This window comes from Diadema setosum, chromosome 4 (assembly GCF_964275005.1).
Source record: "Diadema setosum chromosome 4, eeDiaSeto1, whole genome shotgun sequence".
Classification (NCBI taxonomy): domain Eukaryota; kingdom Metazoa; phylum Echinodermata; class Echinoidea; order Diadematoida; family Diadematidae; genus Diadema; species Diadema setosum.
Window position 1 is genome coordinate 26632556 of NC_092688.1, and position 27473 is coordinate 26660028.

At 37.6% G+C, this 27473-nt stretch overlaps 1 protein-coding gene across 1 annotated transcript in view; it reads left to right on the forward strand.

Moving 5' to 3' along the window:
* The window catches only part of LOC140227770 (uncharacterized), a 34078-nt gene continuing 6605 nt past the window's right edge, over positions 1 to 27473 (forward strand). The window contains exons 1-10 of the mRNA XM_072308167.1: positions 1 to 94; positions 2807 to 2917; positions 9309 to 9422; positions 10101 to 10211; positions 11625 to 11741; positions 14479 to 14598; positions 15636 to 15755; positions 17757 to 17873; positions 19860 to 19979; positions 21419 to 21538. Coding sequence (XP_072164268.1) covers positions 1 to 94; positions 2807 to 2917; positions 9309 to 9422; positions 10101 to 10211; positions 11625 to 11741; positions 14479 to 14598; positions 15636 to 15755; positions 17757 to 17873; positions 19860 to 19979; positions 21419 to 21538 — 1144 coding nt within the window. The remainder of the gene's footprint in view (positions 95 to 2806; positions 2918 to 9308; positions 9423 to 10100; positions 10212 to 11624; positions 11742 to 14478; positions 14599 to 15635; positions 15756 to 17756; positions 17874 to 19859; positions 19980 to 21418; positions 21539 to 27473) is intronic.

The following is a 27473-nucleotide window of genomic DNA, read 5'->3' on the forward strand; positions in this document are numbered from 1 at the left end:
ATGGCCGGAAAATACGGGAATATATCGCCTCACACGGTCACCTCCATATCAGCCGTGTGTCTGCTACAGATGATATCATCCATACTAGCGCAAGGTAATTAACTCTATGTACCAAGGAGTCGAGTCTGTTCACTTTTTTTGTGTTGTTGCGAAATATCATGCAGGGGGTTTCTCTATCATTGTTTTTTTTTTTCTTCAGTTATAAAGTTTTTTTTTTCTTTAAGATTTTGTTCGTTTATAAACACTGAGCTTTGTAATCGTCAGATATTGTAACTCGCACTTCTCATGTAGGTAGAATACAGATTGTGTTATATCAGCTCCCTTTCACTGTGTGCAGTATATATATATAGCCTCTCTAACCTTGGACAAGTTTTAAACAGCTGTCACGGAGAAGCTTTTAAGTGAACATAATGTGCATACTCTGAGGAAACAGCGGACGACTGAATTGTACTGTATTGTCCAGAGTAAAATGGGGGCTATACCTTAACATTGGACGATGACGGGTGCATCTTTGCAACAACAATGTCTTGCCTTATTCTGCCGTAATATGCAAAGTGATTATTTTGTCGCTGCAAATATACTTACTTGCGTCACTATCATTCAATGTATTTATAGACGGGCTAAAGGTGGTTATACCATTGTATAGTGCAATAGTATATAGGCACACTGTAAAAACATGGGTGTTAGATTTAACACCACGGGTGTTAAATCTAACACCGATCAAACTTCAATAAAGGACCACACCCACAGGTGTTAAAAATGCACTGTAATGGTGTTGAAAAGTGTTCACTTGACACTTCGTGGTGTTAATTTGACACTGTACCAGGTGTTATTTTGACACTGTACTGGTGTTAATTTAAAAATGACACCACATGGTGTTGATTTGATACTTGTGGTGTTAATATCAATGGTTTAACACCCGTCCAGCTTCAATAAGGGACCACACCAGCTGGTGTTACTTTGGTGTAAAATTATTTTCACATTTTTTCAAAAATCTAGTATTTCAACGTAAAATTCTTGATCGTCTTGTTTAAATTAAAAATCAACAAGAAGTGCAGTTACTAAGAAACTCTTCAAAAAACAGTTTAAAATTTGGAAATGACACCCGGGGGTGTTGATTTAACACCATAAATGAGCACCGAAAATTTAACACCAGCTCGGTGTTCACTATTTAACACCGGACTTTTTGCAGTGCAGCAGTTACTCATGGATATAGTTATGTTAATATCACCATCATCATTTGGATATCATCACCATCACTACCACCGCCATTATTATCCTGCCGGTTGAACAAGGAGATTTTGCTCTGACAATTTCACTTTTGACGATGTCGGATATTACTCCGTAAGTCCAGGAACAATCATGTCTTATATTTGCATAACCGCCATGTCCCCTTATGCACCAGACAACGTTCTTTTTCCCCTCTTTTGAGGTGGATTGGTGGAGGGGGAGATAGACGCTCAGTTGAGTGATGTTAAAGGGATGGTATGGTATTGGTTGAGATGAGGATACTGTTCAGCTTTTATATTTTTGCCCGATACGAAGAAACCATTTTATGAAATGTTACAGAGCATATAATTCTAAAAGGAGTTCAAACTTCATTTGACGAAAATCGGTTTTGCAATGGCTGAGACATCAAAAAAAAAGTAAAACAAAGCAATCCTAATAAAAGGTTGGTCCCACCTTTTATTAGGATCGTCTTGTTTTGAATATGTCAGCCATTTCAAAACCAATTTTCGTCAAATAAACTTGGAATTCCTCTTGGAATTATGTGTTCTTTCGTATTTCATAAGATACACGTGTACATCTCATTATCTCAAGAAATCATCATAAAAAATCGTTGGAAACTCAATCGAAACTGTATCATCCCTTAAAGAGGAAATCCAGTCAAAATATATGTTAGTCTGATAAAAAAGAGTAAAATCTTACAAGTTCAATGGTAAAAATTCGACTGAAATCGGATGAAAACTGAAGAAGTTATGACATTTTGAAGTTTTGCTAATTTCTGCAAAACAGTCCTTACAATTGATATGAATATGTAAATGAGTGAGTAAGCCATGTCATACCCTCACAATTTTCCACGGATTGTGTACAAAAAAAAAAAAATGATGAAAACACATTGTTTCTGTCATTGACGTCTGAAACATGACGTCAATCTTGGTTGAATAACTTCAGAATAGTGATCAGTTAGATATACAAGGATTTGAGCCACAGGCATATTAAATTGCGTTTTGATGAAAAACTGGAAATTTCACAATTTTGTGTACAAACTACATGTATATACAGTGTAGTAAGTTTTGAGGGAATGACATGCTCACTACCATTTGCATATTTCGACTGTTCAAGAACTGTTTTCCCCAAAAATAGCGAAACTTCAAAATGTCATAACTTCCTTATTTTTCATCCGATTTCGATCAAATTGATATCGTTGAACTCGTAATATTTTACTCTTTCTTATCAGACTAACATATTTGGGCTGTATTTCCCCTTTAAATAGTCAGTCTTTTCCATACTGATCGTAACGTTCGTGTCCCCAGAGAAGGTCTCTCTCCCTTTCTCTCTGTGATTGCTTGTGTGTGAATTAAACACCAAAGGGGATTCATGTACAAATATTGTACATTTTGGAGATGTTAATAGGCAAATGTTTCAACATCTCACATCTTCTACCAGATAGGTTAACAGGTTACGATCACAAGCGTGATCACAACTTGTAATACTATAGCTATTTTATGTTATCAGTAATTCTCTTTATGGGTCTTTTTCTCCTCGACCAATCAACGCATTTCACACCTCATCCTACGCGTAGATCCGTGCGCCCCCAACCCATGTGTGAGCGATGCTACGTGTATAGCCGTTTCCCCGTCCCAGTACTCATGCATATGTCCGGCTGGCTTTAGCGGACCTACGTGCACTTTAGGTGAGTCCTGTTCATAGTTTGTTTGTTTATTTGTGTTGTTTTTTTATTTTGCTTGTGTGTTTGTTTAAAGCACGATTAGGACCCCGCCTAGACTGAAATTCAAAACTTTTAACCAATCAGAAGCCAACGTTAGCATTGTAAAATGATTGCTCTGATCATTGCCGATTGTACTAATACATTACTTTGTAATTGCGGTGTTTGTGCAGAATCCATACGGATATAATGATCTTTTGCAGTGTTTCCGGGAGAATCATGTTTGACTATGTGAAGCCGACACTTCACTGAATGTTTTGTATAAAAGCACGCTGGTTCCCTAACCCCCCCCCCCCCCCCATCACCTCAGTGTAATGGTCACATTAAAGGGATGATATAGTATTGGTGGAGATGAAAATTCGGCTTTTAACTTATAACTTTTTTATAAACTTTTTGCGAAATACCTAGAAATCACCAAATAGTACTGAGCATACTACATATCTTAAGAGGAATTCAAAGTTTATTTTATGAAAATCGGATAAAAAGTGGCTGAGACATCCAAAAACAAAGTAAAACAAAGCGATCGTAATAAAGGGTGGGTCCCACCTTTTATTATGATCGCTCTGTTTTGGATAAAAAAACAGTTTTCATCAAATAACCATTGAATTCCTCTTGGAATTGCATGCTCTTATATATTTCAAAGAAGTTTCTCATTATCTCACCAAAAAAAAAAAAAAAAATGTTAGAAACCTAAAGTTACATGTAGGCCTCAACCAAAACTTGAATTGTATACGATCCCTTTAAATGAAGAAACCCTATAGCACTTGGCTTGGTACACCAGAATAATACATGTACGTCATCAGATGTTCATTCACACGTAAGAGATGTACAACATTACTGTCAGACACCAGGACGTTCACGTTGCTGCGGAGATCAATTTTGAATAATTACGTACGCCGCTTTGAACGAAGAAAAACAAATAAGCGCATTGGCTTACGATCGTATACGACAGATTTTTGCTCTCTTGGAATAATGCCCGAGCAAAACATACAAATCTGTTTATACCATTAAAATAGTAGTGTAGTTTGGCATTTCAAACTTTAATCAGAAACATTTCTGTAGCTTGGCATTTCAAACTTTAATATTCAAAGAAGACTTTGCTGACGTCATGGTTGCCTAGGGATCGAATAACAGGCTTGCAGCCACATTACACTCCAGACTGTAGGTGGCATAAAGCATTACAGCCATTGATTTCTTCATGCTGCTTTACATTCTTTATCGGAAAAGCGTTTCTGAAAATAACCTCCCAATATATTATGTTAGCGCGTTGGAAACAGGGAAAATCTCCATGTTGGTACATCGGACTATGCTATAGGGCTCACACCTGTAAATAAAATGGACTATTCCAGACCCCTTCACAAATTCGTACCAAAGATACCAAAATAAATGAAGAAAAAATTAATTAAAAATCAATGATGTAGTTTGGCCAAAAACTGAATAGCTATAGTTATTGAGTATGAATTCCTCTACAAACTGCATTTCTGTTGGAGGATGAAAGCTTTTCTGATGGAATTTGAGGGGACTATTATGTCACTGGGTACGTGTACGGAAAATAGGTGATTTTTGAGTGACAAGAACTCGTAGTGTGGCTTTGCGGACCCTTGGACAGAATTTGAGCCGAAGAATCCACCCTGGAAATTTGATGGATGAAAGGTTATATCTCACTTATCCAGGTTAGTGAAGCTGAAACACCTCATTTCTCCCAGCTATTTTATAGAATTTTTTGACATTTTAATTTTAACACACGTCTCTATGGGGAATTATTTACCCGACGGCGTGTGAGCCCTATAATCACTGCAAATCCAGTAGTTACTGGTGTTATATGGTAAAATACACGCACACGCACACGCAACGCACACGCACACGCACACACATTCATCTTACATAACGTCGGCCTTATGCCAAAAGGCCCAATCCTATGTGTTAAGAAAGTGGTATGAAAACCCTCCAACCTGCGCACTTATAGGCGCATTTATATGAGATCCATAAACAACAGGTTTGTACTCGCATTCATTCGCATTCTGTGCACGCATAAGCAGAGATCAGGAAAGAAACGATATCAACCTTGACCATATGAAATCATGATTTGCTGTATATCTCGTTATAAAGTCTAAACAGAAGTAAACAAATAAACAAACAAGCACCGAGCATTGCCGAGGATGTCTAATATTCGACAGTGGGGATTTGGGTTCTGTATATGTACATGTATGCCATCAGTGTATATGCAGGTAGGTGATACATGATCAGAGACTTCGTGAAAGAACGTTGCCCAAAATAGACGTTATTGCGTTTTTGGATGGACAGGTTGACCAGCCGGTGAGATTTGATCTCGGCGTCCTCGTATAACTACACGTAGTAATGTAGGGACTGAAAAGATCAGATGACACTACCGATAATAATAAAACATTCAGCAAAGTACGATGAACATGACCGTATTCTTACGCTGAATTCTATCTTTAAGAAAAAAAAAACACACTAAAGACCAAAAAAAAAAAAATGAAGAGAACGAGCACCTGGTATCAAAATGATTGTCGATTCGAAAGCTTGTCTTTTTGGAGGACGTCTTAAAATGAAGGCAATAGTTTTTTGTTTTTTTTTTTTCAATTCTCGTTTCGCTAGGGTCTACAGTCTTGTGTAGAAAGACACTCTTCCGCAAGCAACTTTCAAGACCTTAGGATTCAACCAACTTTTAATTTTTGACATTAAAGGTCCAGTTTACCTTTGGGAGCAGTGATTTCAAAAATGTTCAAGATATCACATTTGATGCATATGTGTAGGTCTGTTGTATCACAAAACATCCTACCATATAAAATTTTTGCAATAAAGCCTAAAATATGGGGAGATATCAGCATGCTTCTCAATAAACCATAACTGTATACGGTTTAGTCTGGAAGCATTCTTATTATAACTATTGTTCACATTTTGTGTACTTAACAATACTTAACATCGATTATACGGATTCAAATTTTTACAGTGGTTGTTTCTATCCCTAACTCACATTTTAGATCTATTTTAAAGCACTAATATTGGGTTTTTGTTTCATCTGCAAATGGTAAATTATGCCTTTAATCATTATATAGGCCTACGTGTATGTTTTTCGCAGGGTCCTACATGTATATGCAGTATTATATGGGGGAAACATTTTTTTTTTTTATCGTTATCGGTTTAGATTTATGGCAGAAACCGTTTAAAAGGCCTTATTTTAAACAATGAAATTGATAGATACACAAATACACACACACACACACACACACACACACACATATCAAATTATGATGTACATGTAAATGTATGTATGTATGTATGTATGTATGTATGTGTGTTTATCTTATAACTGAAATGAAATAAACTTGAAAAACGCGCCACCTCTTATCACACATAATAATCATCCATGACTTATCTTGATTACAAGCATACCGAGTTGAGTTTCGCGGCGGGAAGGGACCGTCTCGTTAACATCCCTGACACACCTTTGCAGAAGTTCAGTTTTTCCGTGAACTTTGATTCACCTCGTTGCCAATGGGCCAACCTGACACACACAGCTCACCGCAGCGTCACGTATAGATTGCCATGGAAACATGTTACAGTGTCAAGTTCACATCCATGTAATAGCTTTATATCAACTTCCTCCTAAACAACTGACATTATCTAATTATCTAGTATAACGAGGGTCGTAAATGAAAAGCATCATGAGTCAGAACATTACCTATAGGACATATAACATAATACGTGTACACAGCATTGCCCCCTTCCCCCCATAGGTACAGTAACATAATTATAGCGACGTAATCTTAAAGGGAATCTACTCGAAAATGTATCATGTGGATTACAGCTGTAAGTGAATGCCGCAGTATCAGTAAGTTTAAAGGGTGTGTACAGTTCTGGTCGAGGTGAAGATTTAGCTTTTAACGTTTTGTGAGATATTCAGAAACCACTCTATGAGATGTCAAAGAGCATGCAGTTCTAAGGGGTATCAAAAGTTTATTCGATGAAAATAGGTTTTGAAATGGCTGAGATATCGAAAAACAAGGTGAAACAAAGAGATGCTAATAAAGTTGGGGCATGTCGCCTTTTATCATTAGCACTTTTTGGATATCTCAGCCATTTGAAAACCAATTTTCATCAAATAAACGTTGAATGCTTCTTAAAATTACATGCTCTTTTATATTTCATTAGAGGCTTTTCATTATCTCACTTAGGAATGTTCAAAACATGAATCCCTACCTCAACCAGTACTGTACAGTCCCTTTAAGGAAAATCGGGCAATCCGTTCAAAAGTTGTGGCATTTTAAAGTTTTGATCCCACTATCGCAGGACAAGAAGACTTTAACAATTTGTGATGTCATAGATGTTGAAAGAAAAAAATAAAAGGAATTCCATGTATTTTCATATTATAGCATAATAATAAAGGGCACTTGAGTAAACCCACTTATAGAAGACAAGAAGAATAATATTACCTTTATACGGCAGTGTTAAGTCTAAAGAAAGTGTAATTTTCTGTTAAAAGTGAAATCATCTGGTACTCGTTTATATTTCTTTTGTCTATCGTTCCACTACCGTGACATTGCAAATTGTTGGAACCTCTTATTACTTCGTAAATTCGTAACCCTTGACGGACTATCCGATTTTCCTCACACTTCACTGATGTGTACAATATTACTTCTGCATTAAAAAAAACCCTGAATCCCAATACTATAAAGAGTAGGTTTTGCTTAAATTCCTCGTCAAGATTGGTACGCTATATGAGCTAGGAGAGAGAAGAACTGTGTATTGATTCTCTTCAAACTACATGGACGTACACGCATGTATATAGGCCTACATTTATTACATTCCTACAGTCCAGTCCATGCACAGTGTTCGTTTCAATAGCCCTGCGCTCAGCAGTTTATATCAGATCAGGCCATGACGGAGGGTGGGGTGCAACTTGGCTCAGGTATTAATTGCTGTACTGATGATAATGAAAATTACATGTATGTGCATTTTTGAAAACATGGTAAAATAGCATGCACTTGAGATACCACTGTATCATTCACGAGCGCTTACATTGTAGATGAAGCAGTCGATGTCGAACTATACTCCCATCAGTTTCTGAAAGATACCTAAACCCATTAAAGAGGAAATCCACTCCAAAAATTAATAAACTTCAAAGAGAAAAAATATTCCCTACGGAACGACACAAAAATTATCAAATCGGATAAGAAATATGGATGATATGACAGTTTGAAATTTCACATTTTTCGGAAAATATTTCTTGACCAGTTTTTATGAATATTCAAATTACTCTTCACAGTATATCCTTGCGACTTACCGCATGATGCTATTCACTTGAACCTACATTTTGTACATTATACCGTTGATGTCAACTTTAATTTATACTGTTACTCCAAGAGCCACCATTATGACGTCACTTTAAGGAAAGAGGGTAGAGAGGACGAAAATGTAGAGCGGGTTAATAGGATGCGCTGCATGTACTCAAGGAGCTGGAAAGAGGTATGATGCATTGGATGTTACGGAGTCCCCACTCCCCATCTTTCATGAGTGCCGCACCCAATTTGAGAGAGAATCGAATCGGAGAGGTCTCTTCCGATGGAGTCCGCTTGCACGCCATTATAAACCCTACCGAGTGATCCAACCGAAAATAGAAGATGATGATGATGAGCGATTTATGGGCAAGGGGGGGGGGGATGGTCCTCTTCCAGTTTGGATGATGCACTGCAAAAAGATCAGAACTAGATTTATCAATACCGGTGTTAAATCGAACACAAGCCGGTGTCAATTGCAGGACCACACCAACAGGTGTATAAAGTAATATGTTGTGATGGTGTTGAAAAAGTGTACACCTGGTACTTCGTGGTATTGATTTGACACTGTAGCTGGTATAAATATTTATGACACGGCACTAGTGTTAATTTAACAATGACACTACATGGCGTGAATGCCTATGTAACACCCACACAGTATGAATAGGAGACCACACCCTCTTAGGTGTTACTGTAGTGTAAATGTGTTCACATTTTGTTAAAAAATTTAGTGATAGGGCCTATATTACGGGAAGTTCTTGTTCGTCTTGTGTAAGTTCAAAGTCTAATTACTAAGTACATTTTTAGTCTTATATTTTGAAGTGACATCCGTGTGTGTTAATTGAACACCACAAATGGGCACAGGAAATTTTAACATCAGCTCGGTGTGTAACACCCCAGTTTTTGCAGTTTGTGACATTGAAATACGGCACTAACTTGATGAGATTAATTTCTAATCTATTCAAAATGTAAACAGCCTACAGCTGTACCTCGTGTGCAAATTTTGTTTGTCAATGTGGTTCTCAGTTTACTCCTTTTTGTGTGTGTGTTTGAAAAAGATACACCTTGTTTTCCAAACCCGTGTCAAAACGGAGCTGGCTGTGTCAACAGAGGCGATACGTTCAGCTGTGTCTGTCCCACCGGCTACTCGGGGATTACCTGCGAGATAGTTGGTAAATATGCTATATGGGTGGGAGTGGTGGTGGTGGTGGTGGTGGCGGCGGTGGTGGTTGCCGTGGAAATTTCAGTGATGGTATTAGTGGTGGTTATGGGATTATTGCTTTTTTTGTGCTGGTCGTGGTGGTCGTGGTGGTAGTCGCAGTTGACGTTCATTGTGGTTGATAGTTAAGAATTTGTAGCGGCAGAAGCAGCATTTTTACATCATTGTGATTGTTAGCAAAGTTAAGAGTTCAGAAAGTTTGGTGATGATGATGAATCTCAATTATTGATATGAACTATATTGAACTATTGTTCACTGCTATTTACTACTATTTTTAGCGACTATTTTTCCCCTGATGACTACCACAACCACCACTACTGCTATTTCCACTACCATATACCACTGCCACCACCAAAACAACTACATATATATGTACATTTTACATGTACTACTTACTACCACGAGCACTTTTCCTGCTATTATACACCAACGACCAATCCATAATTGATTACAATCAACTTCGGCATTAGTAGTACTAATGCCAATATTAGTGTCAACTCTATTACAAGTAGTAAAAATTTTCATGCAAATTGTGCGTGTGTGTGTGTGTGTGTGTTTTTTTTTTTTGTTTTTTTTACCAGCCTACAATGATTACTCATTTTCTCTGTTAATTTTGTCTATTTTCCCCCAGAAAACGCCTGCGTGGTCAGGCCATGTAAGAATGGCGGGACTTGTATCCCTGACGGAGCTGATTTTACGTGTCGATGTGCGTTCGGCTGGATGGGCGAGTTGTGCGAGGAACGTGAGTAAAAGTATCTGGGAATCTTCACTGTTCTCATTTGATCGCACATGGATACTGAGATCGAATTCATTGTCTTAAAATCTGTCCAAGACCCAGTCACTTTTCGAGAGTTATTGTCCTCATTCGTGAGGTTTTAGAGTGAACATAATGGTATGAGAGGAGGATCTTATCGCAAAGTCGCAAAGTCTTGAAAACAAGATAACCAGATCAAACGACATCATTTGGTGTAAGGGCCGGGAAAGACAGCTATATATTATGATGCGTCGTTCTGTGACTCTATCATAGCTCTCTCCCACCTCCCTCATTATAGTATATTATATAGGCCTACTTTCAGAGACATCAGTCTTTGATTCTATCTCTTCCGTTGATAAAGAAGTCTAAAACCGTCGCGTCGGCTCAAAATGTAATTCTTTTGGGAGAAGTAATCACCGTCGCTTCCCTTTAAGAACACGAACTCTATGATGGAATCCCTATCCAGTGTAAATTTCCCCTTCTCTTATATTTAGCCCTCTCCTCAAATGAAAACACGTACGTTGTCACCATTTTGATGGTCTTCTACGCACTTCCTGCGATGCAGGCAGTATAGCCCAGACCTTATCTATCGTAATTGTAAGCAAACGTAATGGTTGCTCCTCACTACATGATATAACGCGTTGTAATGTCCACGTGTTCATACTTTTGTATCTATATGAAATTAAAGACTTTACGTTCTGGACTCTTTTTATATCGATAATCACTACGTCGATCGGAGAGGGGAAATCACGAGTTTCTAACAAAGTTTGGCAATTAGAATAACAAATGAATCAAAGACGTTTGCATATATTTTTAAGGTCCTGTACGATTCATTTATGATAGTGAGATGATTGTATGCCTTCTTACGTATAAAGTTTACAACTGATTGATAAATTGCCCCATATCGACGTAAATAAACACTGAATCAATCAGTGTTCAGTATATCGTAGCCTGCTCGACTTATAAATGTCATCAATTGAGTGGTATTACTTTAAGTTGTTTATGAATATGTCTTTATGCACGTGCTTTATGTCTACAATGTATATTTTATAATATATCTGATGTACATTATGTGCTACGTGTTTGCGTGCATGCATACGTAAACTTCATTCTCAGTCTGTTTGACACTGAAATTGAAGTAAAAGTGAAGTTGTGGATTCAACATTACAGAATGCTTTTCTAACAGTAGCCCTGTCCAATTCATCAATGGCAATACCATGAAGAGAAATGGGGACAAACTAGACTGCTGTAGAAATAACAACATGATATCGATACCAAGGAATATGTTTAAAGATAATGTTAGTGATTATTCAAAGATAATGTTAGTGATTACACGGAGAACTTTGAAGTGATATTAACAACATGGTCGTCATCTTCACTGTTTTCACCTTCTTTTTTCAGCTGATGCATGCAACAGTCAGCCGTGTCAGAACGGAGGAACTTGTTTCACTGCCTTAGGCGGTCTTCTTCATCACTGCACCTGCCGCACGGGGTTTACTGGAAGCAACTGCGAAATTAGTGAGAAAATCCCTCGCTACCTTCACCTAAATCTAACTCGCCTTGCTTGAGAATAACTTTAGAAGACAGCGACTAGTTTAGATCCATGTCCTTCCCTTTCGGCACCCCAAAACCCAATCCAGAGCTATCCATGTGTTGCACTCGACACGATAAGGAATATCTGAGACGTAAAAGTAATAACGATCATGACAAGTCATGTGCATTAAGGATGTTGTTGTGATAGGCATACAGCCAAATTAGCCAAGCCAAAATCTTGGGATAAAATACAACATTAACCATGACTGCTATCGCTCTTGTCGAACTCCAACTAGAGCTAAGATTACCTCTTCCCCCAACCCTCAGAAAAGAAAAAAGAGAGAGAGAAAAAAAAAAAGAGAGAGAGAGAAAAGAGAGAGAGAGAGAGAGAGATGGATATTTCAAATCATCTTTAAAGAAAGTATCCTGGAACGAGGTGCTTCTATAAGTTTCACCACTGAGGTATATGCATAATATGTTACGACTTATTTTCGAGCCACACATCTACAAGCACAAATCCACATAATGTTAGTTATTGCGCCGGTCTTTTTCTCATGAACTCGTCATAATTGCAGCTGAAAATGGCAATTCGTATCCGGAAGCTTCCCTAGGTTTTGCACTTTAACAGGGCATGAACAGGCCAGACACCGCATTATATTTGCTTTCTAATCATATTCCCAACTCCCCTCCCCTCCTATCCACCCACCCCAACCTGTTTTGCCAAGACAGTTATTAGCGTGTGATTCTCAATTTCCTCTTCATATCACATTTTACCCTCATTGACCTAGTTGAAGAACCGAAATATCACATCGAGGATTGTTTATAAATCTTACCGAACAAGATGTAAGAAATAGAAAGGCGAAATTTCCACTCTTCTTATCACGCGTTCTTTTCGCTCTTGTTTTGTTGTTGTTGTTGTGTTTGTTGTTGTTGTTTTGTTTTGTTTTTGTATTGAGGTAGATCTACCAACTACATTTGAACGTGATTATATAAATGAATGGCAGCATCTTCTTCATCAGACAATTATAAAGCAAACGACATTGTAGGCGTTTTATAAAGTAAGTCTTAAACTTCATAATCATCGACAAACTTTTAGATATACTGACGATACCGAGCTACAGACGATGGCAGAGAGTCTCTTTCATGAATCAAAAAAAAATTTTTTTTTTTTTTGCAACGACTAACACAAGTTGGAAGGACAGCTCTTCCATCTTGTTGTGATTCTCTTGCTAAAAAAAAAAAAATGGATCGTTGGAACAAGCAAACATCCGAGTATCATACTTTTGCTAATTCCACGCAATGTTCAACAATGGCTTCACGAAAAAAAAAAATCGTAAAACAGCATTATATGTATAATGTGTTCGAAGATTATTAAAAAAAGGAAGTTATTTGAAAGTCTTGCTATTTAAGAATTTCAATGTCTCTATTTCACTTTCAACTCCAACTTCTATAAACTTTCAATATCCAAATAGCAGGACTCGCACGAAATGATAGCTGCTTGATTATATATAGTTTTTGAAATCTTTGAGAGTGTTGCATAAGGTTAATACGAGCAAATAAGCGTGAGTTTCACCCAAAGCGAGAACACATTATCAAATGACTACGCATCCATCTATCCATTCATGAATGAGGGTTATAATGAGTGTTATAATTTTATGTCCGTTCTCTGTCATGTCCATAAACTGCAAATAGAGCCTGTAGATGGCAATTAGAATAAACCTCTAGCCTTTAACCAGTCTATGTCAAAGTGCCAAACCCTATATCTGTCGATAGCAAAACAACAATAACAACAACAACAACAACAACAACCCTCCATCCCTTTGTAATTGCCTTGAATCCTCTAGACACCCTTATGATCAAAGTGTTGTCATTGTTTTCATGCGACGCTCATAATGTAAAATGTAGGCTATAAGCATTATGTCCATATAACACATCCGTATCCGAGAGGGACTCTCTACTAACAGAACCCACCCCCACCCCCACCCCGCCCTCCATCTGCGTGTAGCAAATGAAGGTCAGGTCAAGTTGAGATGTTAACTCGATTACTCAGCTGTTTGGGGGGTCTTCGAGAGGAACTTCCGGTTCTTCTTCATTACACTAAAATCCCTTCGTCATTCAAGTTCATGCTACCCCCCCCCCCTTTTTTTTTTTTATTCTGCGGCACTTTCCTCAAGTTATAAAAAGTTCAGCTAATCTATTTTGAGAACATATTACTTTTTTTTCGACCAAAAAAAAAAATAGCAACATAAACAGTAGCTTTATAAATATCATTATGCAGAGCGTATGACTGTATGTAGGACGTTGGGTTAAAAGTGACTCTGCTTTTGATGAGGATGAAGCATAGGCTTGAGGTTACTTTTGGAAACCACCAAGAAATATTACCCAATATTTTGTTGTTGTTCTTAAAGAAGATATCGTAATGATACATCTGATGCGATTGGGTTTCGACGAAATTCACCGGAAGCCCGAAATGTTAAACCGCTAGATATCTACGATATTTAAGCTAGATCCATATGGCTATTGCAGAATCTGTATGTCTGTTGGCGTATTCATTCGATTGTAATAATTTCTTCTCATTTTTTTTTTTTTTTGTTTTATAACCGTGCACCATCGCCTTAGCATTTATATTTTCTGATGATATGTGCCACCTATACATTCCTGGCTTGATACCTGCTTGTTTCCTGCAATTACCCTTCTCGTTTTCCCACTTCCCTGTGTGTAGACATGGTCCCTTGCGCCAGTGACCCCTGCATGAACGGTGCCCCGTGTCTTCAGCCCCAGAACACATACGACTACCGCTGCTTGTGTGGAGAGGAGTTTACTGGAACGAATTGCGAATCCAGTGAGTTTGTGGCTACTTTCAAGCCGAGATACCGAAAAAAAAAAGATAGAAAAGCGGAATCATGTGTAATATTTCATCTGCTGTGTTTTAATGACATTATCCAGAGTAAAACTGGGGTGCTACAATGTTATGACAAGCAACTTAATTGATGCATTTAATCCTTACATCAATCACAGTCGTGATCATTCCTTTGCCAGGACCAAACTTTGAGTTTCATATAGAGGTCGACTCAATTTGATACTTTCATTTGAAAACAATTTTTTTTTTCTGTCACTCTTAGAGAAGCTGTGTGCATCATCCGCCAAAAACTAACATCAAATGCATTGATTATACCTCCAACCTCTTCTTGACCTTTGGTCCGCACATGCGGCCGACATCTGATTTGGCTGTTAAAAAATAAAAAGTTCATAACTCCAGCTATATATTTTAGTATACCTGGTAATATAACTTAGTAATTGTAAGTTTGATATATATCGTCAGTTCAAATGCGGTTATTCGGCCTATCTGTGTGCCTAAATAAAATTTTCATTTTTTTTTTATGTGAAAGCTGTGAGCGGCTTTAGACTTGAAGTCAAGCAGGATACTTTCGACTTTTGGACCATAATTATCAACCGTTTAGGTGCATCGAATCACATGCTAAAATTTTGTATTAGGGGAATAAGCGTGGAGGTTAAGAAAGGATTAAGATTGGAGTTGATGTACTAGTAGAAACGTACGTGTACGAGTTAAAAAGATCAGATGACGCTTTATTTACATATTACGTTTATTACTTATGTCATTTTTGCCTTTTTGATGTCAATAATGATTTATCCCTATCACTGCATGTGATATTTTACCTGTAACATTGCACCCCCTGACTTTTGACATGGTATACAAAAACCACCAATAAGATTACACGCGTTCTCGTTCAATCGAGGAGAACAGAAAAATCGAACAAGTCGGACCGACCACGCACGACACTACGATGCAAACGCGGCAAATGCCTCATTAAAATGGTCTGAAGTGATTTCCGATCTGTGATGGAATTCAATTTTCAGGATTAAACCCGTGTTTGAGTAATCCCTGTCAGAACGGAGCTTCCTGCTTCAGCCGGAACGACGCGACCAGCTACATCTGTGTCTGCACCAAAGACTTCGAAGGAGACGCGTGCGAAAATCGTGAGTCACAATCATGTTCTTTTGAATCAAAATTCAATGTGTCACTTTGTTGGGCCGTTTAGTGCGTTCTTCTGTACAGATGTGAAGGGTTGTCTCGGGTAGAAAAGCATAACTAAGGTCCTGAGTTCTGCTGTAGGGCAAATGTTATCAACACCATGAATGCACAGGCTGTCTCGCCAAACAGACGCGTGCATCAACTCCATGCACATTTCATCTTGTGCACTAAGAGATTTTACACCAAAAACATTCCACCAATCAGCTTGCGTTTTGTGACGTCATTGTCGCTGGTTTGTCAAAATTGCGCAACTATTGTCTGCTCCTCTTTGACGGGTGAAAACTATTCCAGAAAAAAAGAAGTGGTTGAGCAACGATTTAGCGTTGTAATATTTACACTGTAGATAAATCACGGTGCTGAATTCATATCTCTGCTACTAACACAGTGCAAAAATGATTCTTTAGCATCAACAACAGTTTCTCCATTGCACAAAGAAACTCAAGGACAATTTTTTTGTTTTCGGTATTACCTTCTCCACCAGCACAATTTATAAAAGAAATAGAACAAATAGTATTTTCTTTTATCTGGGATGATAAACCCGATAAAATCAGTCGGACCACAATAATTGGAGATTACTGTCAGGGAGGTTTAAAGATGTTTCATTTTTCATCTGTAATTTCAGGACTTAAAATCACTTGGGTGAAAAGATTATTAAATGATCAAAATAGAGGAAAGTGGAAATGTTTCTTTGAATATTATTTAGAAAACTTAGGGCACAATATGATTTGGTATTGTAATATGGCCGGAACAGAAAACAAAATCAATTTGATACAAAGTAGTTTTATACGTGAAATTCTTAGGGCTTGGTGTGATTATACCTTTTCCCCCAAGTTATCTGTAGAACAAGTGAAAAACCAAGTAATATGGTTTAATTCATTAATTCGTATAAATAATGAGATTGTATTTAAGAAAATGATGTTTCAAAGGGGTGTAATAAAGATTAAACAATTATTGAGTGATGATGGTTTATCTTTTTTAAATTTTGAACAGTTTCGCAATAAATACGGTGTTTGTTGTAATTTTTTAGAATATTTTTCAGTTATTCATGCAATCCCCTTAGAATGGAAAAATATATATTGAAGAGAAATCAGTATATGATAATGAAATAAAGACGCAACAAGAAGAAGCAATATATAATTTGTTTAAAAGAATTAAGATATGTCGATATATACATCGAATATTATGTGAGAGGATATTTCAACCACCTAAATCAGAAAGGAAATGGGAAGAAATTTTTAATCAAAACTTAGACTGGACTAAAATATATAATGTTCCTTTTACATCTACTTTAAATCAAAGACTTCGTTATTTTCAGTACAAAATTTTACATAGAAATATTGGTGTTAACAAATTACTTTTTGCAATGGGGCTATCTGACACACACCTCTGTACGTTTTGTTCGAGCTCCACAGAAACAATCGCACATCTATTTTGGGAATGTGACGTTACCCAAAGATTTATCGCTCAAATACAAGAAATTATGTTACAGAATAAAATTCAAATTACTAAAAGTTCCTTTATACTTGGTTCGACAGAAAATCCAAAATGTTACAACGTGGTTTATTTGTACGCAAAATACTTCATATTTTCTGTCAAAAATAAAAAGAAATCGTTACATTTTAGCCAATTTTGTAAATTCTTAAAACAAGCAAAGAAAATAGACAAATATATGTCTGAGAAAACCAAAGGTTTTGTATCTAATATCAATTGGAATCGTATTTATATTGTTTAACTGTATCGCATTTACCTGTCAAATTTCGATCATCTCTCTTTATGTACTGCATGTGACATTATTTTATTTTGTACCTGAATGTTTATATGAATAAATTTTCTTTGTGAAAAAAAAAAGGACAATAAGAAAACATAAAAAGATGCTGCGTATCAAAAAAAAAAGCATAAATTTTGTTAGTTTGCATCAAATGACGGCTTTCCTCAACACTTTCCAGGTATTCCGGCGTGTCGGAACAATGAGTGCCAGAACGGGGCATCCTGCGTGGACGTGGATGAAAACAGCTACAACTGCACCTGCGCTACCGGTTACTATGGTAACCGATGTGAAACAGGTTAGTCAATTTTCACCTCGATTAGATTTAAGACTTTCATAATCTCTATCCAACATTTCAATGAAACGCACACACAAAACAACAGCCCAACGGGTATCACAAGCTCAGCAAAACTTAATATTGCTGTTTTCACCGATACACGCGTATTTCATAAAAATTGCAATCATTAGTAGGTTCGAAAAAATGAGTCTCCAGCACGAAGCTTAATTTTGGAATTGCTATGCATGTATCTGAGATGCGATTTTATTTTTGTCATACATTGGGCTTGATACTCAGTCTTCATTTCGAAGAAAATTGATCACAATTAAGTTGATATTTACGTCAAATGATCCACTTCACTTGTCGATTCTGTCAATTCAAACACAAAAACTGTGATCCAGCGAGTCCGTGTACTATATGTATTGAAAGTTTCGTATGTTATTACTAAATATTTCGAATATCAAAATCACATTGTGATCCTGTTGACAAAACTAATACGATACATCCAAGTCATGATGGATTGTTCGTGTTTGCTCGTGTTTTCGATATCCAAGCAGATTTTAGCCGAGTTAATCTGGCTCAATTATTTTCACTATATGGAATCAAATCGCTGTCAGCCAAACGTCACAATTTAAACAATTTTGAAGACTTGATAATAGCGACATGCATTTTTTTCACGTTTCGGGACTAATTGGGAATTCCGCGTGATTCGCCTTATTGCGCTCTGGACGGACACTCAATGATAAATTCCCCTGAGTCTTACCAGAGGAATTCACCTCATTATGTTGCGCTAGGTTCAAATTTAGTCAAGAAATAACCACAATGATTATTTGACGGAAGTAAAGGAAGAAAGGGCTAATACCGAGCGGGAAACTGCGGCAGCTGCCAAGATACATAAAGCCAGTGCTCGGTCCCTTATTGGATCCGCTGGGAATTTGCGCTTAGTCCGAGGCGTTTAACCTTGCGCTGCATATTGTAGGCATGAACGCCTATAGATCTACAGCAATTATATACTTGCGCCGAAAAATCCACCTGTCGCTTTATTGTTAAGCTCAGATTTCTTGTGCGCCGAGTCAAGGTATAACGATACAGGGCTCTAAAGGATGCGGCTTTTCTGATCAATCAACTCTTTACAGTTAATAAATATGAGGCAGGTTTTTTTTCCTACCCAAGGATTCACATCAATCAAATTGTTGACTTTAGATAGCTCCAAGAAATTGCATGAAATATAGAACATTTTGCATTCATTCCCTTCTTCTTTTTCTATTTCTTCTCTCTCCCTATCTCTTTCTCTTTACTCTTTATTGTATGCACAAACACTTTCGTTATGAGTTACATTCATTACTTCATTATCTTGAAAGGCGAAACAGACGAGTTTTATCAGAAACCAAAGTGCACCAAAAATAATGACGCTTCATATTTATTCTTCAAATGATTTAAAAAAAACTTCGTCGGTTTAGGGAAAACATAGAGTGGCAAAGTGTTGCAAGAATCGTTAGGAATGAGAAAGTATATTTGAGGATATTGTTTCTTTTTTTGTTAGTTTGATTTCTCTAAACATTTACGATTAAGATTCATGATAATAACCACAACACTAAAACTAAAACGTAACGTTGGTCATTCCATCCTTCACATGCAACGTAACAAACGTGTATTTTCATCGCGTCGGTTCCATGGCATTTGCTCCGGCGACGGTCCCATGCAATATCTACACGCTAAGCAAAATATAAATTCTACCCACAAGCATAATTAACCCTAACCCTAATCCTCATCCTCACATTAAACTAATCTTCAAAACCTATCAAAATCCCAAACCTAACCTTAAGTCCTTGGAGTAAATAAGACCGGAGCAATTGTCGTAGGAACAAATGTCGGGTCACGATTTTTACCCAACAAATTAAAACTCATGTAAAACTGCCAATTGAAGTTCAGTTCACTAGCAGAACATAATAGATTATGCAATGGAATTCATTCGCTGTAATTTACGCCCTCATTTTTCTGATACAGAGGGCATATGTCTGGCGGACAACCAATGCAGGAACGGTGCCGAGTGTATCGGGGGTCTGACGGCCCAGGACTTCACCTGCGTCTGCCAACCGTTTTTCTACGGAAAACTTTGCGCCAACGGTGAGTGTAGCATCAATATCTGCATGTTCATTCAAGTGAGCACGAACCCTCTGTTCCTTTCTCCCTATTTCAAACCAAAAAATACATACAGATGTTTCAGTAAAGTATGCTTTGTCAAGCTATAGCTTTCTACAAAAGAGATCGAGGAATACTGTTGGTTGCAATCAAGACATCAAGGATTTACTGAAGTTGTAAAACGTGTGTTGCTTAATGACACACGACACACAGAAATCGAGCATATTATTTGATATATATATATATATGTATATATAGAAAGAGTCTGAAGTACGCCATGGATCCAACGATTACAATTTTTTTTAAATATATATATATATATATATATATATATATATATATATATATATATATATATATATATACATACACGTGTATGCCACTCTGTTCATCTCGTTCATTAATTCATGCATGTACACATTCATTCACGCCTTCATTTATTCGTTTTTCACTAAGTTATGCATTCACTCATTCATGCCTAGCTCCATGAGTTATGCATTCATGTATTTATGTCTTTATTCTTCGATTATTCATTTATCCATTCATTCATAATTCATTTATTCATGCGTTCGTTCTTTCATTCATTCATAAATTCAGTCAGTCATTAATTCATTCGTTTATTCATTTATTCACTCCTTTATTTATTTATTTATTTATTCATTCATTCATTCATTCATTCATTGTGACACAAGCTAATGCGTCATTTATGTGTGTCGGTCAAGATATCTGGCATACTAGTCTTTGACCATGTCATTTACGACAAGTGAATGCTTAAATGCACCCTGTCCGGCTTATGTTCACAAAATACGGGCAAGCATGTAGCAAGTTGATGAATAAACAGCAGGTAGGGAGTGGGTCATTAGTGTAAGACAGTGTTTATTAATGATTCAGAGATTTCATCGGTAACTGGTTACGTGAAAAAAAAATGATACGGGAAAATCCTTATACGAAGCAACAATTATCATCCTGAGATAGAATAAAGGTGAAGTGTTGTGTTCACGGAGGGTTAATAACTTCTGTCATTCTTTAGTTATATCATATACCTGTTCCTGACAAGACCCGCAAGTGAAGTTGCGAAGTAAAACTTAAGCAAGGCAAGAAAAAGGAAGTGTACAAATAAATCCAATGCTGCGGTAAAAACGCACGTGTGTATCGGAATATAACATTGTCACTATATGAGAGATATTTTTGTCTCCATCCCCCAGCTTAGATCATGTGTTCATGTTTGTGTGTGTGTGTGTGTCTGTGTTTTCCGTAGAGTACGTACATGTATAATGATGATATGATGAAATAAAGATCACAAGTATAGAACTCCACGTGAATCAGCTGTAAATCTTGGATGAAGGAAGGAACACAAGTCGTTGTGTATAATGAGTGGTTAGAAATCTGATTTGATTAGCCTCCTGCATTAATCTCACCACCAGACGAGCGCAGTCCGTGTCTGAGCCACCCCTGCATGAACAACGGCACGTGTTTTAGCTCTGACCCATCGAAGTACGTGTGCACCTGTCAGGACGGCTACGAGGGCATCAACTGCCAAGTGGGTGAGTAACCATGGTAACCAGGACCCCGTTTACAGTGCGGGGCTGGGCCGAGCCGCGGCCGAGCCGCGGCCGAGCCCAGCCTCATATGCGAGGCCGGGCCCCGCAATTTTGTCCGTTTACACTGCCGGGCTCGGCCGCGCTTTTGATTCAAACCTTTCAATATTTTGTCGTAGTGGCGCTCTGCTTGTAAACAAATGCAATTTGGTATTGTCTGGTTTTCAGACCCTTTGCCAAATGAATTCCGTGGCGACGAAGTCGCCGTTCGGGCAAAGGCCTTTGACGAAGGAAAGAATCCTTTGCAGAACAAAACCACCTTAAACTATACTAGTTTTCAACGTTGAGGGGGTTAATATCCTGAATAGCGAAAGATACAGGCAGAGGGTTTGGTAGCCAGACTAAAATTGGCCGCGCAATTGGCCGCGCATTTGGCCCAGTTTGCGTTTACACCAAGAAAAGGCCGGGCTCGGCCGCGGCTCGGCCGCGGCCGAGACCACCTCCAGAGCGAGGCCAAATGCGAGGCCAATTTTGGCCTCGCATTTGGCCTTTTGCGCGTTTACACTGAAGCGGGGCTGGGCACGGCCGCGGCCGAGCCTCGCACTGTAAACGGGGTCCAGGACTGCCGCCACACCTTGCTCATCTCAACATTCAAAAAAAAAAATCATCTTTCGAATGTGTCAATACCCTCATGAAGATAGGTCTATGGTGTATACTTTACAGGCAGCGGAAATATTTTACTTTTGTTGATGTTCTTCTTGTTATTGGTGGTGGTGTGTCTGATATTTGGCGTGACAAAAGCCAGGTGCATATTAGCATCTCGCGGGGTTCTGAGGATGCTGCGGGAAAATCTCTGGTAGTAACATGGTTAGCGGCTGGTACAATATGCCACATTCCACCTGTCTCCTCCAGTTCTTGCTCCCCACATCAGGAAGAGTCAACTATGAATACCGTCTTAACACATCAAGAGATTCGAAATTCACGAACTGGTGCAACGTTCATGTCACCCTTTAGAGTTCATAATTTCTGATCGAAAGAATAGACTTATCCTCCCTTCCCGTCTCTTCTCCAATCTCTCTCTCTCCCTCTCACCCCTCCCCTTTCTCTCCCCCTTTTCTTTTACCGGAGAGATATCAAGAAAATCACTTTCAGAAGAATTTGAGATAATTGGATACATCGCCCTTAATTACATTAATTAACATTCGGCGTAATGTATAAATGCGTAACTTCATGACACTGTCCATGGTGTGTTAAACATTCGCGTTATGCTTTGTATGAAGCCCGATATCTGGATGTCACTCGTTTAGGCAAACATTATACAAGAACCTGCAGCTTTTCTTGAAGGAAGGAAAGGGGACAATTACCGGAGCCAGCTTTTCGGGGCACATGAGAAAGTATGTTGCCGTGAGATCCTGTCGCCATTTTGACAGGATCCAGACTGATGAAGACCAGGTCTTTTCCTCCAAAAAAGAAAAACCCACCAAAAACCAACATCAGCCAAGAACTTGTCACGTTGTAAGAAATGACAACTCACGTGAATCACCGGTGAATGACTCCAGTTGCTAATTATAGCAGCACACCGTCAAATGGCAACCGCGATCCGCTTATATCCTCTGCTGAGACGACACAGAGAAGGCAGTCAAAGTTAGGATTTCCATAAAATATCCCAGGGGGTTCCGCAAGCATTCATGGCTAATTCTGCATCTTTCCATCCCTGCCTGCTCAGTAAAGTTAGGGTACATAATGATTTTATAATAATATAATATGATATAAAATGATATAATATAATATAATATAATATAATATAATATAATATAATATAATATAATATAATATAATATAATATAATATAATATAATATAATATAATATAATATAATATAATATAATATGATATAATACTTGAAGAGAAAAGAAATATAAGAATGAAAAACAAGAGACATCATGTTAAAACACTCTACCATATACATGTATGACAATCACTATGGCTGTCAACAGTGTTTTACCTGCGACTATTGTGTATAAGGTTATTGGTCCCGTGCCAGGTCATCAAGACATTAACGCATTTGTTTTTAACGCGACGTAATTATTTTGTTTCGCACAGTGCCATCACAGCCCGTCGATCCGACAAGTGGGCACTCCATAATTTGCTTATCAACCTTTCAGTGACACGAATAGAACGTCATCCTGTGTGGATGGAAAGGTACCCAAAGAGTTGGTGTTCATACGCAGCTGCAGTTTGTGATGTTGGTAGCATGGTGATTTTCTCAAAAATGACCGCAAAGGTTTTAATGGGGGAAAAAAATGATAATCATTATATGATGGTGGTGATAGCATTATTAATAACAGTGAACGTTGGGATGATTGGTAAATTTTATAAAGATGACAACGATGATGACAATGATATTAACAACGATCACTCGAGTATGATCCTGATATTGACGATGATAATTTATAAAGCTTATAGCTTCAATGATAATGCTGACTCCAATATCTGTTGATTGAAGAGTTAGAGTAAGCATTGTAGATATCAAAATAGAAATAAGGAGATAACGGGAGACAGAGACAAGATAGATAGAGAGATAGAGAGATAGACAGATAGAGAGAGAGAGATAGATAGAGAGATAGATAGATAGATAGATAGAGAGAGATAGATAGATAGAGAGAGAGAGAGACTGACAGACAGATATTGAGAGAGAGAGAGAGAGAGAGAGAGAGAGAGAGAGAGATTGATTTTTATTTTCGGTATAAAAACAACAACAGCTGGATGGCCCATATTCAGCGATGCCAACATGGCATCGCTGGTCTTCCATGGGGTCCAGAGTATGGAAGTTATACAAATACAATGTGAAATTATAAAATACATAACTTGTAAAAATGGAGATATTTGAAATACATAAGTTGAGAGAAAGAAAAACAACAACAACATCGAATAGCGAATAGCAAAAGAAAATGATACAAAGGAAAGGGAAGGGGAAAGATAATAAATCATAACTTACAATACCTGTACTAATTTAAATAATTCTTTAATAACTCTTTTTCATCAACAACAACAAAAGAAAATTAAATCAACGGGGCAGTGACCTTAAACATACTTATTTTAGATTTAAATACAAAAACACTTGGGGAAATTTTAATATCCATGGGAAGATTAATATGTTCCTTAGCATATCTATATTTAAATGATTTCTTCAAATATTCAGTTCTAGGTTAGGGAAGTCTTAATTTTTGTCCAAAACGGGAGGGATAGGAATGAGTTACAATTTCAGATTCATCTTTTACATAAGAAGGGGTCAAATTATTCATTATCTTATACATAAAGGTAAGGGAGTGATGATACCTTCTTTGGTCAAGGAGTTGCCAGTTTAAAGCGTTATGCATTTCGAGAACAGAAACATGAGAATCAGGTTGTAATCTTAATATAATTCGGCCGGCCGTATTCTGTAATTTTTGTTATTTATCTAGGTGTTTCTTAAACGATGACCCGTATATAATGTCTCCGTAATCAAAATGAGGAAGAACCAATAACTTATAAGAGAGAGAGAGAGAGAGAGAGGGAGAGAGAACGAGCAAAAGGAAGCATAAGGAGACAATTAATATAGATGAACATAGAAGATACATATGGCACACTTTTTGTTTAACACCTCTTCGTTACCGCCCATGATATACGAGTTATATACGTCGAGACGCGACTGCGCCTCAGACGTTAAGGGAGCGGAACGGGAATGATGTAATCAGGAATATCCGTCAAATACCGTATCTCTGAGAGGAAGAATCTCTCTTTTTTTTACATCCAGCCTGGCACTAATTCCCTCTCAAATTATTTTATTGCATCGATCGTCGCAATGTTCTGCTCCCACGTAATCCACACGTTTTGCCATAATTGGGGTGAAACAAATTTTGTTCCCCCCTCATTTTCCTTCTGCGATTTAATCCACAGCTCCCGCGAACAACGCGCCCTTTTTTCTCCCTTCCTAACAACATTGAAAGAATTGCTTCAGCCGGGATGGGTTATAGGGATATTTTTGGATCCCGCCAGAACTGGAATTTAATCGTATGCAGCCCAGTCACCTCCATGGATTAAGCGAGATAGTTGGAATATTAAGCATAATATCCTAGCGCTGTTATTCATCTTTCAAGGATAAAGTGTGTCAAGACTGGAAGTTTATTAGATCCTGGGTAATTACTGGCATTTGACACAAATAATCTGTTTCCATCACTGCTCACAACAAGTGTATGGACCGTAAAACATGATGGTAAATACAAACGAGACATATGTCTAGAACGAAAGGCAGAAATGTGTGCGTTTACCACTCTCGCAGCCTTTTGAATTGTGATTAATATAATATAACATAATATAATATAATATATATATATATATATATATATATATATACATATATATATATATATATGCCTATATATATATATATATATATATATATATAGGCGTAATAGTCACTCTAAAGTGACAAAATGTTGTCAACGCTTTTCCCGTTATACAGTCCCATTCGTGTATCTTCTCAGTAGTAAACACCCTTTTTCTAGTTTCAACTATAATAGAGAAGCCAGTTTCGTGTGTGCGTATTTTATACTTCAAAATGTAATTGTTGTATGAACAGAAAAACCAGCGTTTCCTGTGTGCATTTAAGGTCTCAATTTTTGGACTATAACAGCCAGAATTTCACATGTACACGCCGTTATGTTGAGGTTAAACGGATATGACGTCTCGTTATGAACAAGAGTCCAGAGTATACGCGTGTGCACTTCACATTTCAAGGTTGAAACGCCAGATATGAACAGGGCAGGCGATGTATGAATTCGTCTGCGTTCACCGTAATGGCAATGGAAAGGGGAATTATCCCAGGATTCTTGATCCCATAGCAACAGAATATCAAATTTGCCTAACCTCTAATGAAAAAGAAAGGCTGGAAGGCGAAGAGAAATTATATGGTTACGTTAATTCTATAGGGTCTTAGTCCCTTACATGGCTGTACCGTAATTCAAATGACATGTAAGAGGCATTCTCTCCCCACGGAGTAATAATTCTCGGATCGGTTTATAAAATTTGTGTCAGTGAATGATATGCTGTCTGAGACTTAACTATTTGCGGCTCTTTTCAATGACAACATTATCCTTCATATCCACTTTTAAGTAAGGAAGTTCGATAGGATCATTTTCAGAGGAAATCGTGCCATAAAACCAACGCAATATATCTAAGAAATATTCATGTAGAAAGGGGTGAATAGGGGTGTAATGGCCATTAATTCCTAATATCAGAAAGTAGCCGTAGATGGCGCCCTGTGGCCATCGCGGAAGGGCTGTGATCCACAGCACAAAATATACTGTTTGATCACGTGACCCTGGAAACGCGAGGGCAGAACTCGTACACATGTGACGTGATGTTGGTTGACAAAAAACTTCTCGATATAAAAAACGACAACAACAACCAACAAACAAACAAAACAAAGTAAAATATCCCACCAATCTTTGCTCGAGACATAGAGGCTTCATTCTCACACACGCAGTCCCCGAGATATGGGAATTCCTATCATTTCGAAAAGAGTGTTGTATTCTGTTCACGAGGGTATAATGTTTGAATGAAACCAAAACATAATGATGAATAATTTCACGGCTGAATATATAAAATAATTATATAATATTGACTGACCTTGAGGGAGATACCAGATAAATATTGCCCGCACTGAAAGAATATTGCCCTCGTCTTCGACTCGGGCAATATTCTTTCAGTTTGGGCAATATTTTCTGGTATCTTCCTCGAGGCCAGTCAATATTATACAAATGTTTCCTTGCCTATTGTAGTTACATTATTTCAGACCCAAATTTTGATTTACACGTATTCCAGAGCATGTATCATTGTGTCAGGTTTTCAACTCGAATGTATTATGATGTAAATAGTTGTATGTATGTTCACGTTTCAT